Here is a 14,358-nt window from a genome sequence, read left to right as displayed (position 1 = left end):
GGTTTATTTCATGTCTGCTTAAGAGAAACTACTCCTGGTCTTCGTTCACAACAGTGCTATCTTTTGATGTGCCAACTTCATCTGTAACTGATGTGAAATTCAGAATTCTCCTCTGAGGCAGATTAGCATCAAACAATCTTAGCATCCACAATGTGTTCAACAGGGTAGTTACACAGGCACCTAATACAGTGCTGAAACAGAGGAGAAGGATGATCTGATGCTGCCTAGAGAGGGAATGCTGAACTCTCATTTTCCAGCAAGTGATGATACACTTTATGAAAGGTGCTGAGAATTTGGGGGTTGCTTGTGAGGAAGGTGTCAACACATGGACCTGAACAGGCCTGTTAATGCTTTGCAAAAAACAACAATGAAAAAACATCCTGAATGCTCTACTTTCACACAGTGCTAGTTGTTACTAACATGGTGCAGAAGGCAGTGAAAGTTACTGGTATTATCAGAGCTCCATTCAAGGTGGAAAAATCTACCCGAGCTGCTGACTGAACAGAGATTCCCTGCAGTGCAAGAGCTTGAATCTATATTTTAATATTTCTTCCCCCAAATCAGGCTCTTTTGTATTTGCCTAGTTGTATATGAGAATTTTTGCATGACTATGGCTGTGTAAGAGATATGCTAGAACAGCTTTTTGTGTGATCCGCTTAACATATGATGACTATTTTTCCACTGTCAATAAACACAAGAAAGAAGAGACATTCTCCAGTGCTTGGAAAGGCCATTGTTTTGCTTGGTCTTGTAGCTTTGCCTATTCTTGTAATAAGGTTTCTCTCCAGTTAAAGCCTCCAGTTGGTCCGTGTGTGAGAGGGAGGATGGGGGGGTCTGTAAGCTGCCAAACACCTGTATCTCCCAGTTCTTCGCACGAACAGAACCCCAGGTATGGAATCTGTGTGAAGAGATACAGAAATAAAGTAGAAAGGCCATAGGCAGGGATTGTGCTGTGGTAAGGAGGAAATTGGCCTAAGGGCCAATGCCCTGCTGTGCTGTTAAACCATTGAATCTTCTGTCTGTCTGTCTCTCTCCCCCCAAAGCCCGTTTTCAGAAGATGATCGTAGGACTCAGGTGTGACAGCCAGACTTTGTAAAGTGCATCACTGTACGTGTGAAACACTGGGGAAGACAGATTATAACTTTGTAAGCTCAGACCAAATGTGTCTAGCCCATGCTGACTGACAGCCTTATAAGGCCAGTGTGGCTACGGAGGAGAAATATGGGTGCTAATCTGGCTCAGGAATCCTCAGATCAAGTCTTGGCTATGACTATCCCAAATGTGTCTGCAAGGCTTGCAATGGACAATATCGTCTCCTCACCGAGAGCTGGAGAAAAGGAATAAAGGCACATTATCATTTTTTCAAGCCTTTTCCCTGACTAATGACAGCTCTACAGAGTGGAATGAGAAAGGAAAAGAGGTGTAGATCAGAAGTGCCCTGTTAACTATGGTTAGGGTGTTTTCAGCACTAGAGGCACCGTGGGAGTCTCTGTATAGCCCCTGGTACCTACAGGCTTAAACCAGTGGTACTGTGTGCCCGTTTGTAGGTGAGCATCTGATCCCATGCTATCTGTTGCAAGAGTGACATGTTAAGCCTCTTAAACCAGTCTTCTTTGCTGTCATGACTTCTGAAATGGATGCAACTCAATAATGGACTGAATCGGACAAAAGGAACAAAGTATCCTCTGCCTGGTTAAGGAGCTTGTATTTTTCTTTTCTCTTTTTAAAGCCAGCAAGCTTTATTCCTTGCTGGTAATTACCTTTCGGACCATCTGTACAAAGTCCTTGGAGTTCTGCGGCGAGAGCCCTTGGAGCTGGCAGGTACAAGCCTCCAGAGAGGATGCATGTGCCACTATCAGAATGTTATTTCCTGAAACAAAGCAAGAAACACAGCCTGAGGAGGGAGGTGAAGCTGGCTTTGGAAACTGGTGCCCAAGATCAAGCTGATCATTTAAGCTGTTCAGAATAGGTTCAATTTAACATATAACAACACGTGTATGTGGAAAAAGCATGTTTTATGAACATAGAACATTTCTCAGTTTTGGGGATGATTACGGTTAACTCTTACTTATTTGTAAAATTACTTTCTGAAGAAAGCAAGAATTTCAGCAAGATTTCTGTTGTCTTCGCATTTTTGCGAAGCAAATACTTTTCTTCTATCCAAAAAATATTTTTGATAAGCACTTTAATTTCAGTTGCTGGTTTTCCACAGCAATTGCTTTAGATTTCTGTTTCCAAAATACTTTACAACAAATGTCTCACAGTGCTGTGTTTTTTGTGGGCAAACTAATAAAAGGTCCAGAATGTGAAGAAGAATCGGTGAAATGGAGTTAATGAGATCACCAGAATTTAGAGATAACTTATCCCTAAGCTGTTAATGAAAAACAGAAGCTAGAGAAACGTAGGTATCTTACATTGTGTTGGGATCCCTAAAATACTTCTGCTACTTAAGTTTATGGACCATTTATGTACCCTGAGTGTATCTGAACTAATAGTTCTGACCCATACAGAGCTTAACTTGGAGTTTCCAGTGTGTATCGGAGAGGGGGCAAAAGATTAAGATATGGGGATTCCTCTCCTTGAAGACGGAAAGACTGGTCAGGAACATCAGCTTTCACATCTGAGATCCCCTGTCTTGCTTTTGATCACAGTTGGAGTATTAGAGCCCTCTGTAACACTTACCTTTGCCTTTACATTCACTGATGATTTCTTTTGTTACTTGGTAGCTTCTACTTATGTATGTATCATAAGATTCTGAAACCACTAACTTGCTGACAGGAATATGAGGTCTGCAAGCAGAAAAACACGTATGGTAAACTAAGAGGAAGTTTTGAATACAAGTTACATAAGCCCTGGCTATGAGGCACCTAAAAGTATGCATTTCTTTAACTTTTCTAATTACTCAAATCTCCAGAGCCACTTCTTCTGTCAGGACCACTTCTGCAAGTTATTAGTGGAATTTTAATGATAATTTTTAAACATCAATACTCAGATCTTTACTATACCTGCAATAAGATACCTCAGTTAGCTAGCAAAAATGGTGGCAAAAATTCCTCTAATGTGGACCTGTTACTGGAGGCAGCATATAACGTGCTTACTTTATATGTATTCCTTTTGCAATGGCAGGTACCAGGAGGTCTGTCTCCCAGTTCGTGATCTAGCCAGCAGACCACACAAGAGCAGGCTCTTTTCTTATGCTGAGAATAGTCTTTGTGGTCTTCCCAGAACACACACATTTTCTGAGCTAGAGACTCTGCTGTGGTCCAGCTGCTTTGCTGAGTGTTAGCAGTTAGTGATACCCTTTCAGGGATAAATACAGTGTAAGTACCTGTATTTAGATACCCTCTGCCCAATGACTAACTTTCCAGAGACTTGGAAAGCTAGCTTTTAGCCCAGAAGGGCTCAACACAAATGACTATATGATATAATTAGGTATGAAAGAAATCAGGTTTTCTTTTTACATTTTCTTTCCTGTTTTTCATTTTAATGTTTCAGCTGTGTATTCCACTTGGGCATTCTAAAATGGGTGTGCTGGGGCAATGAGAAACACCGGCTTTCCTGTGATATCATAAACCACAAAACCTAGCCACAAAATATTTGTTACCAAGCCCACTTACATGGAATTCCTGTCTATGTTATGCATGTATTAGAAAAGTTTCATTTATATCTGAGATTGTTCAGCCTCTGATTAGGTTCACACTAAAATAGAAGGGGTTACTCTTTGCAAGAAGTCATAATTATACAGATTTTTCACCAGTGAAGTATAGTGGAGGACTGGAACTGTGTGACCTTTTTAGAGCTTCCTTCTTTGTGAGAGCTCTTTGAGTCTGGCTTGTATAAATGAGTCATAAATTTGAGAGCAGGAAGATCATCTTGTCTATTCTTTACCACATGACTATTTCTGCTAGTTTTTTTAGCCTTTCTCTGTACAGATTACAGTAAAAAGCATTTGTATGATACACTGGAGGGCACTGTGGCAGAGCAGCTAAGATACTTCAGGGGATTTGGAGGAGTGAATCTGAGTTTCCCTGAAGGTTGCTCCCAGCAGCCCAGCAGTGAACAGGTATTTGTTTGCAATGATATTGGCAACACTGAGGTTGGACATGTGGCTAGATAAAAGGAAAGCAGCAGAGTCTGGCAGCAAAGCCACAAGGCTCAGGATATGGAAGCTAATGCAGGCACCAGGTCTGATCTCCTGTGCAGCCCTCGGGGTGATTGGCAAAAATGCCAAGCACTGAAAAGCCAGCTCATTTAATCTGCTTTTGGAGCAGCTCTATGAGGGCCCCTGAAAGCCAGGCTAATAACATCTTTGTTTCCTTTTTCTGAGAAGTGAGTAGGAAAGATTGGTGGTGCTTATCCATTTGCCATTCAAATGCTTTTAATCAGTCATTTATTTTGTTTGCTTTCACCCACAGTTTTTGGGTTGAAAACAATGAAAACCTGAGTCCGGAATCTGCAATTTTTTCCACTAAAAATGTGTCAGATGTAATTGCTGAGAAGTGATAAATGCTTGGTAATCAGGTCTTTGATAGATAACCTCTAAATTTTGATGACACAGGGGACCTTGAATTCCTGACAGATGTAAACATATTCCCCAGGATTGTACAAAATTTACAATTAAGATCCACCACCATACTAATCATAATAAAAAAACAGACAAGCTATCTCCTCTGCGGAAGGGAAGGGCAGGTATAACTGAACCGATGATATAGTTCAGTCTATGAAGATAATGGTCAGTGAACTGAGTTAGCAAAATTAGTTCTGTTGTTTTCTGCAAACTTGAGATCAACTGGGGCTGCATAGTTCAACCTGAGCCCAAACTCCCTGTTTTAGGAGAAAGGTTAAAAAAAAACAAAAAACAAAAAACACTTTGTTTACTGGGCACCTAATAAACGCACAGTGAAGGGAGGAGTACTGGAAAGAGGATCTCTGTGATCAGCAATATAACTGGACCTTGCAAGTGGTCTGGGAAATTTGGTTGATAGTGAGCCTTCTTAGGTTATGTTAATTAGAGCAACCTTGAGCCTGCTCTGAGTTTATTCTGGGAGCCTCAGCAGCTCTTCTAGTCACTCCTTTATATTAAAAATTCATCAGAGTGTAACTCGTTAAAAACAAAGCCAAAACACAAACCAATCTCCTCCCCCCCACCTTCTGCTACCTGTAGGTTGTATCAACGCTTAGAGTAGCTGCAGCTAAATCCACAGGGGGTATCCAGGCAGGTAGTGTGTTACCAGAGACCCACTTGGTCCATTCGAACAAGCCTGGCTCTACTCGAATTTTCAGGTTGTTCTCTTGTTGCATACCTGAAAAAGACAGAAAAGAGGCTAGATATTGATGAAAGTGGCTGAGGAGGAAGGAGGCAAGACTTTGCAGCTTTAATACTTAAGTTTGATTATAAATTAGTTCATTTTGCTCTAAGTAGTCAGCTGATTAATGCTAGGCATGAAAAGATTGAAGGCACTCATATATATATATATATATATATGATATATCATATATCATATATATTTTGGCAAAAATGCCAAGCACTGCATATATATATATATATATCATATATGATATACCAAGGCATGCAGATCTCTGGCCTGCAGTAACATGCAATATAGTGAACCTAGGTGTGACTGTATCTTGGACTGTTTCCAATGCCAGGGCATCTCCATCCCTATCACTATTTCCCTTCCCAGTTTCTGCAGTGAGGTTACTGGTGGCAGAAAGTTTCTTGGTGGTAGCAATTGTGTTTTATAGTTGCTGTGAAAGCCCCAGGGAAATGCATAGCAATGAACAGCCACACAGACTGGGAGTGGGCAAAGACACAGGGGATGCTGAGCTGGAAGTATCCACCCTCTTCAAACACACAGCTGGCTTCTGCCAGGAGCTGACCGACAACTGACATTAGGGCCAGTACTCCTTTTGAGCAGGCACTTGTCTCGTACCATGCAATAAGAAAAGGGCTCCTTATGGACAGTGTTGCTCTAATGTGAAGTACACGCCCATGGAAATAATCCTCACCCTGAATTACCATTTATGTGCGTTTCCCATGTCAGCTCCCCTTTTATCTGGTTGTCAGTGTTTTTCCCAGAAAGTGAGAAGAATGCAGCCTTTCCTGCTTGTTGGGTTCTTACCTTTCAGGATATAGTGTGCTGTCTGTACACACCGTAGGGATGGGGAGCTGTAGATGTAGTCTACAATGGTATTAGTTTCTAGCAAGGCTTCACCTGTAAGCAAGTTTGAACACCCGTGAGTAAAAATCAACAAATGTCAACAGGAGCATGCAGGGTATCTGCCACCTAGCAAGGAGCTGAAGAAGCTCCCCAGCTGCACTGTTCATGTTTTGGGAAATGCAGGTACCATAGTATTTCATTTCAGTGGTGTGCTAGGCACTGTTGCATACACAGCTGTGGAACTGGGATACATTTTTCTATGTGCATTGCTTTTTGTGCGTCTAGGTGCTTAATCACTATGCGAAGAACGCACAACATCTTTCTGAAGAGAAGCATCTACCCTGTGCTCTCTTCTGTTCAGTTTTACTATTTTTGTCTCTTGGATTTAGCCAAAAAACAAACAGCTCTTAATGCTGAGAAAATGTGTAGAGCTTGAATTTCATTTAATTTACAAGCATACCTTGGAGATATTGCAGGTTCAGTTCCAGACCACTGCCATAAAGCGAATATTGCAATAAAGCGAGTCATACGAATTTTTTTGGTTTCCCAGTGCATGTAAAAGTTATGTTTACACTATACTGTAGTCTATTAAGTGTGCAATAGCATTATGTCTAAAAAAACAATGTACAAAATGTGACACAGAGACACGAAGTGAGCACATGCTGTTGGAAAAATGGCGCCAATAGACTTGCTTGATGCAATATCCTCAAAGCACAATAAAGCCAAGCTCAATAAAATGAGGTATGCCTGTATATGTCATAAATCAGAATAAACTCAACTTAATTCAAACCCAGCTTAATTCAATTGGCTTGATTCTTAGCTAGTTTAAATTACCATTTCATTACACAGGTGCAAGATCACTGAAAATGAGAAAAGAATCAACACCACCATTAGGGTTATTAATATTCTTGCAGTGCCAAAGGGGACCAAATGAGAACAGGACTCTACTAAGCATTATACAGACTTGTAAGAGTGCTTTATTTGGTTGTATTTGAAGAGGCGGGACAAAAAGATTGGGAGCAAGAATGAGTTGTTAACCTCTACTTTGTATGTTTAGTGATAACTGTAGCCATGTCAAACTGATCTCTGAATCTCTGAGAAAAGTAGGCTACATTAGAAAGAGCTGTGTGCATAACAGTCTTTTGCCACCTTGAAGCTGCTCATTTGCTATAGTTGTCTGAGAAATTATTTTTCCAGGATTTGTCAAGGTCAAGTTGGTGCGGCTGCAGTATGGAGCTGTTGCCTGCAGATGGCTGGCATGCTGCAATGATGCTGACAAGCTGATCGTGCCTAGGTCACGTATACAGTTGCATACTCAAACTTGTTTAATGATACCAGCAAAGTGTGCTGTGATTGCTCCCAGATTAGCCTTCTTTTACACACATATTGTGAAGTCTGATGCCACGTGGCCTAGAGTGTGATCATCCTATTGTTATACAGTGATTTATTTTTGTCTAAAAAGCAAGTATAATTCTAGCTGCCCTCGTTTGAGTGTGACCAACACTAAGTACTCTAAAGGATTTGAATTTGAGAAAATGCTAAGTACTGCTCTCTGCAACTCATGACCTTTAAGAGGCTGGGTTCCCCTAATCACAGTGCTCCAGATCTGCTCCTTGACTACCAAATAATTTTCTCCCTATACACATATCAACAGGCTCAGAAGACAAGGGAAAAGATGGTGGGGGAGGACACTGAACTATGTTTTGCCACATAAACATAAAGCCAGACAGGCTGATTAAAATAAATTGGTGTTACAAACTGCAGATCAAAATTTAAGATTCTCAAAATCAAAGAAAGACCTTATTTTGCCTGAGATGACTGTCTCATTCACTGTTGCATTTTTCAGTGACATTTTTATTAACAGCATCTTCTAATGCGGCACATTTACAGGGCAGCAATGAATTGTTTAGCAATTGTACTGCTACTGGCTATGACTTTATACCATGCCCTAGGTTTTGTGGTTTGCCTTTTCTTCAGCTATAGTGGTGGAATGAGACAAAGTTTTCTTTAAAAGAGGGGCTTGCCAGTGAAGGCGAGACTTTGCAAAGATTCTTGAAATGTCTAAATCCTCTTATTTCAGGGCACCTGATTCATTTCTTCTGCCTTGCACTTTCTTTTGTTGGGTGTGTGGGAGGAAGATACCACAGCTTTTTGGGGAAACTGTTGTCTGCTGAGGACAACTTACCAACAAGTCTTGCTTGCGTACAGCCAAGCACAGTGATTGGTGCATCTTTTTCATAATCCCTGAAACCACCGCTTCTTTGAGGTAAGCTGTGAGGCATGTTCAGGTTACTGCGCATATACCTTCCTGTGAGGGAACGTTTAGAAGCAGTTGCTGGAATTACTAGATCACAGAGAGGCAAACAGCATCATGCCTGTTTCTACCCTCTTTCATCACAGTGTCCATACCTTGCTGTCAAACAGTTTTCCCATGTGGGGTAAAAGTATCAAGAATCTGACAAAATTAAATTAAGCAGATATATCAGTTCAAAATCAGCAGGGAATGTTACAAATGTTTTAAAGTTATGGTTATGTCAAATTTAATTTCCAAAAAGAAAATAATTTCCATCCTGCAACAAATGAAACCCCGAATAATTTTACACTTTTACAGGAGGCTAAGATGTCAATGCTCTTAAAATTTAATTTGGAAAGAAAGTACTTGTAAAAATCATCCTTTTTCCAATGATTTTCATTGCAATAAAATTTGGCATTTTTGAAATAGAAAAAAGACCAGAAGGTAAATTTCAGGGCGGCTCAAATGCCAGTTGACTGTTACAATGTGTAACTTGACTGCTATGAAGATATCAAGCATGTATATATTGGAGTTTATGCCAAATTAAGCCTTCCATGCCTGCTTATGGTATTACTGGGTTGCAGGCTCCATATATGCCCAGGAAGGCACTCTAAACCATAGCAGTAGACATGGTATTTTCATTTAGAAGTGAGAACCAGCTGTGCAAATGAGGCTTTTCCTGGTTCTAGTAGGTGTTTGCATTGGACACTGACTACTAAAATCTACATAATGATTTCATTTACGAGTCAAAGTATTCTTTGATGGGGTTGCTTTATTCTTGCAGTTGTTTCCCCAGTATTAACATATGTAACATTTATTCTCCAGCTCTCCAGCCAGCCTGCACTCTGCAACACTACCACCGCAGTGCTCTGCACCGAGGTGCTCTGCCACTCATAAATGCTCAAGCATAGTAAAGCAACACTTGGTGTTAAGAAACCCCAGCTTCCATCTAAACTTTGCCCCATGCAGTTATCACTATCCTTTCTTCATCTAAACCTAGAGACTAAGACCCATGGGAGCTGACTCACCTTTGGCATCAAAGCACTGTGACAACCAGTACTTCCCAAAAACAACATCCATTCTCTCCCCGTGTCTGCAGACAAAAAGGCAGCGTTTCTGAGGCCCTGGATGACTGGTTATTCTCAGGGTCTGGAAGAAAAATTGCAGGATATTTGACCATCATGAAAGTGCAAGTGTTTCTGAGATCTAATTTACTAATGAGAGTCAGGATCAGATATCTCGCGCTTTACCCAAGTGCAAATACAGGTACTATAAACTTTCTCTGAAGCTGGTTAGTTTATGCTGGTATAAAGCTGCCTGAGTGAGAAGAGGATGGGGCCCTGCTGCCCCCTGCTAAGAAGGTGTTTGCTGACAGTGATCTCCTCTTCATCTGTGTTGTATGATACCATTCAAAAGCTTGTAGAGAATTGTGACTTGAAACTTCCAGCGCAGGCAGTGAAATGAGACCAGAGAATAAGTTGTCAGGGAAAAGCCAGTTACTGGAAACTTGCCATTAGAACTGTATGTGATGTGTGTGTGTGGGGGGGTCCCTACCTGCACGTTCTGGCAGATGATAGTGAGTGGCCCTGTGTCCCCAGGTCCTTGGTCTTCCTGCTGTCTTCTTTCCAGGGCTCCATCAGTGAAGGCTTGAAGGGATGGGGACAGTGTAGTATTCAGAATTGAGTACGACCTGCCAAAAACAGAAAGAAGTTGACTTTTGGAATGCTTTAGACTTACCCTCAGGCTTCAGTAAGGACACTTCTGTAGTCTTTGAGAACTTCGGGTAATTACTGTTGTTCATGTTATTAAATTACTATTTGCATTATAGTGCCGTTTAGAGAGCACCTTCCTGGGTGGTGTACCTTGGTGATATAGGAAGACACAAACACTGTCTCAAAGGGCTTTCTACTTCCTTAGAAACCGTTTCATTGAACAGCAGTTCCCAAACTTTTGGACTGCTAGGCTCTGTCAGATCTCAAATGTTCTAATGGAAAATACGAAGACTTTCCTCATAGCCACAGGGTGCTCACTAACATTGTCAGTGGATCAGCTGCAGATTACTTACCATGATCTTGCAGACCAAAGTTTGGGAACTGATGATTACAGAGTTTTCAGTCACCTTCATGCCATGAGCTGTTACTTGTTACATTTCAATAGCACTTGGTACAACAGCATTTAATCTAGTTACTGTCTCTGGGCTTACTGTAGTATAAATGTGAAATATAACTAATAATTTGCCGGTCTATTGGATTGCTTTTAAGGGACCATTATTAATGTTAAATAGAACTGGAACATCCTTTCTGATACTTGCAAGATACAGGCTGTGGTGTAAAGAGAATCAGCATGCAAAATCACTGATTATCAACTGAACTGCCTCTTTCGTTTTTGGCTGGCATGGGGAAAGAAAACTCTAATGCTTCACAATTTAGAAGATACAGTGGAAAGCTGAACCACAGCCCTGCTTGTCATTGTGGGCAGTTTCTGGGGGTTTTGTGCGCAAAAGAGCTTGCATCACCTGGTAGGGATGTGGCATATTCAATCTGGATGTTGTTATTTCCCCATTTTTCAGTACTGTCTCTTTCATTTCCCATCTGTAGTGGGAATTTATTCTCACCACTGCTTGCTGTTAAATGTAGCCAAAGGGATATAATAGATCATATATTCCCTCTCAAAATGCTAATCTAATGATGCTCCTTCTGAATAAAGTTATCATGCCTAGATGTTCAAGGACTTAGACCAATACCCTCAGGAGTAAACTCTGAGAGGCATTACAGAAGCTCCAGTGCCCCTCTGCTGACTGGGTTACATTTTATGGGTTACATTTGCAAAGTCATTAAAAAGAAAAAACTGTGTCAGTTAATGTGTATGGTCATTTGTTTTGACAGAAATAGTTGCCTTTGCTTGCACTTTAAGTGCCTTATATATGTCAGAAGTTGTTTCCTGACTAGCTCCTAGTTAGGATAAAATCTCTCAGAGGGGTTTTTCATAGCTGTTAAAATTACACCAGTGCCTGTGCCAATGGAAAAAAAAATAGGTCATTAATTTTTTTTCTAACAAACTGATCTTCTGTGAGATCATATAATTTGTACCAGTTTAGAGAAGAAAAGACTGCTGTGCTGTTGGCCCTGGTGCTGGTCCCTTATCTGGTGGAATTAGGGTGTAAGGATAAGACTGAGGTACTGGGTTAAGATACCATACACAGAAGCACTGGCAGGCAAGGGGAATGGGAGGTGGGAATCATCAGGCCTGGGACCGCATTGCCAATCCCCATACAACAGCATGCAATAGCAGCCTTGCAGGAATAATCGTGGGTGCAGCCTTGAGGGAGTATTTAACCTCTTCAGCCTCCTGCTCTTACTCTTTCAGCTCTGATGCAGAAATCCACAGCTGAGCACTGGGGAACCCTCTAGGGTTACAGATCGTTACTAATTTATTTCTTGTTGTCATGGTGGGTTCCCAACAAGGGCTGGGCCTCCTCCAAGGGACTGTTTCTGAGGAACTCAGGGTCCGAGCGCAGACAGACCATCAGAGATCAGGACAGCAAATCTGTGTGATTTATGTACAATATGACCCAAAGGCATAATGGAGGTGGTAGATCTTGAAGAAAAGTTAAATGTAGGCAGGAGAGCTTTATAGATAGGCTGAGGGAAATATTACCAGGTGCTGGGGTGAGAAATCATGTCTAACCTTCCTCTTCAGAATACATTCATGTCATATATTGCAGGCAGAAATATGCTAACTGCAAACACACTTCTAGCTGGCAGAAAAAGGCCAACTCTGATCCAAAAGCTGTGTGAATGATTAGTGGGTGCCAAGCCCAGGCGAGTAAGCCCTGAGTAGGGAGCATGAACAAACACTTATCACTGTATTAAGTGGTTAGCTTGGAGTGTGGGCAAAGCTAGCTCATGCCCACACACAAATGTATCTTCACTGACACAAAAACTTGAATATATCAACGTAAGAAGAATCTGGAAGTCTTAGGCCCCATTTCTGTTACTGTACAAAGTGGATCTCAAACCTGAGCTTCTTGCCTTTCGTTCTGTGCCTGTGTTGGCCAAAAGGCCGGACAAAGACCCCATGGAAATGACAGCAGTGTCGACTTTCAACCCTTCTTCCCTTTTCAGCCTTTTCCTGCTTTGCCCATACGGCAGTCTTTTAAGGACGCTGACCTAGAGAATGCTGAGGATTTGTTTGGTTACTTCTCTTCCCTTTACCCTAAGGAACTGCTGCACAATTTGAGACATTCTTTCTCTCTAAACCCTTATTAAAAGGCTGTGGGCACTGCACTATCTATTTATAGATGCTAGGATTGGTTGGGAATGATGAGGCAAAGGCGTACTATCTTGCTGTGTCTGGAGGACAGCCATCAGCCTGACTTCAGTGGTATCTCCTTTATGCTGCTGGAAAACAGAAACCACTGAAGCTATTTCAGCTTAGTCATCTTCTAAGCATAGTGCATTGTTTGGAAGCTATTTCCAAAGGCTTGTGGTTCCTTGGCTTGACAAACAGAGACTGAAGGTCCCTGTGCAGACAACAACATCTACTGTCTTCTGGATGATGCAAGGGACACGCCTTGCCTTCCCTGCACTATCAGTAATGTTGCTGTGTTCCTGGAGGGGATGTGTGCCCTTGTCCTCCCAGTCAGGCAAGGCCCTTGAAGAGTGTAGATGCTGGATCAGAGGATGGAGAAAGCATCTCCATCATGGTGCAGCTGGGCTGGTCCCCAGCTCTGTGTAGGAAAAGATTCTTCTGCCTTGTCACTCATCATTATTTAGAGGAGAAGGATCCCTGGGGAAAATGAACCAGCCACTGTTGCAAAATGGGAGGAAGAAAGAGTGGAAAAACCTACTGAGGCCCAAATATAGCTTGAAAAATTAGAATCGCTTCTCTTCCCCTTGCTTCCTCTGCCAAGTCTGATTTCTCAGGCTTATTAAAGGGGCAAGAAATAGCTTTGGCGTCTTAAAAGGAGCTGAAATAGACTGCTGTGTAATATCTATAGCACAGCTTCTATCTAATTCGGGGCAGAGGAGGAGAGTATTTCTGGCTTTGCTGATAATAGAAAAGCAGTCAGGGAGCCCCCCGCCAGTTTTAGATTTCAGGTGGTGCTGGGTCCACAGATACAAAGATAGAACATTTTCTTTTGCCATATGCCTTTAAATGCATATCTGAGGGACCCGTGGTATTGAATGTTTGGGTTTTGTGGCTCCTGTGGGGAAACTACATTCTTGTACCTTAGCTGGGCTTCCCACTTCCTCTCTGGGCTCAGTGTGCTGAGGATGGAGGATTTCTTCTTTTGACTTGGTAGCCCACTAATTCACAGGCATGAAAGGCAACAGAAAATACCCTGTAAGCAGTTCTCTGGGGAGGTTTTAAGGTGGACTTTTTTTAATACTGGATCTGTAGTTCAGATTCATTCCAAGTAGCTTCAGCTTACTCCTGTTACCAGAAGAGGATTTCCACCTTAACATTATATATGGGGAAAAGCATTTCTTTCATTAACATACCTATGGCTGGGTCCCCTCCTAGGCTCAGCACAAATTTAGTGACATTGATACAAACCCAGTTGCTGTCAGAAGGAAAGTCTGGTGCATGTTTCAAAAAGGTTATTTTTCCTTTGTGGGACCGGAGTTAGCAACAGAGCAGCAATTAGTTGCCTTAGACGCTCAAACTCCAGTGCATGCGTTAGTTACTTTGGTTGAGCAAAAGAGGGGAGGCCAATTCTCTTCTGTCGGGCTCTTTCCTGGCTGTCATCATCTGTGATAAGGGACTGCTTTGCCCTTGCTCATACAGAGGCTGGAGCCAGGCTCAGGCACAGCTGTGATGAAGCTGTAGCTGTAGCTTGCACCGGGCCAAGTGCTAGAGTGTCAGCTCCCACAGGCAGCAGGTTTGGCCCTCGCTGCGGCT

General features: G+C 41.9%; 1 protein-coding gene across 1 annotated transcript in view; it reads right to left on the bottom strand.

Moving 5' to 3' along the window:
* UBASH3B (ubiquitin associated and SH3 domain containing B) overlaps positions 1–14,358 on the bottom strand; it is a 76,590-nt gene continuing 62,232 nt past the window's right edge. Inside the window, exons 7-14 of the mRNA XM_067310110.1 lie at positions 10,009–10,144; positions 9,483–9,603; positions 8,347–8,469; positions 6,123–6,215; positions 5,159–5,303; positions 2,683–2,789; positions 1,761–1,870; positions 1–898 (exon numbers count right to left, since the gene is read on the bottom strand). Coding sequence (XP_067166211.1) covers positions 761–898; positions 1,761–1,870; positions 2,683–2,789; positions 5,159–5,303; positions 6,123–6,215; positions 8,347–8,469; positions 9,483–9,603; positions 10,009–10,144 — 973 coding nt within the window. The 3' untranslated portion in view covers positions 1–760. The remainder of the gene's footprint in view (positions 899–1,760; positions 1,871–2,682; positions 2,790–5,158; positions 5,304–6,122; positions 6,216–8,346; positions 8,470–9,482; positions 9,604–10,008; positions 10,145–14,358) is intronic.

This window comes from Apteryx mantelli, chromosome 23 (genome assembly GCF_036417845.1).
Source record: "Apteryx mantelli isolate bAptMan1 chromosome 23, bAptMan1.hap1, whole genome shotgun sequence".
Classification (NCBI taxonomy): domain Eukaryota; kingdom Metazoa; phylum Chordata; class Aves; order Apterygiformes; family Apterygidae; genus Apteryx; species Apteryx mantelli.
This window is presented reverse-complemented; position numbering and strand designations above follow the sequence as displayed.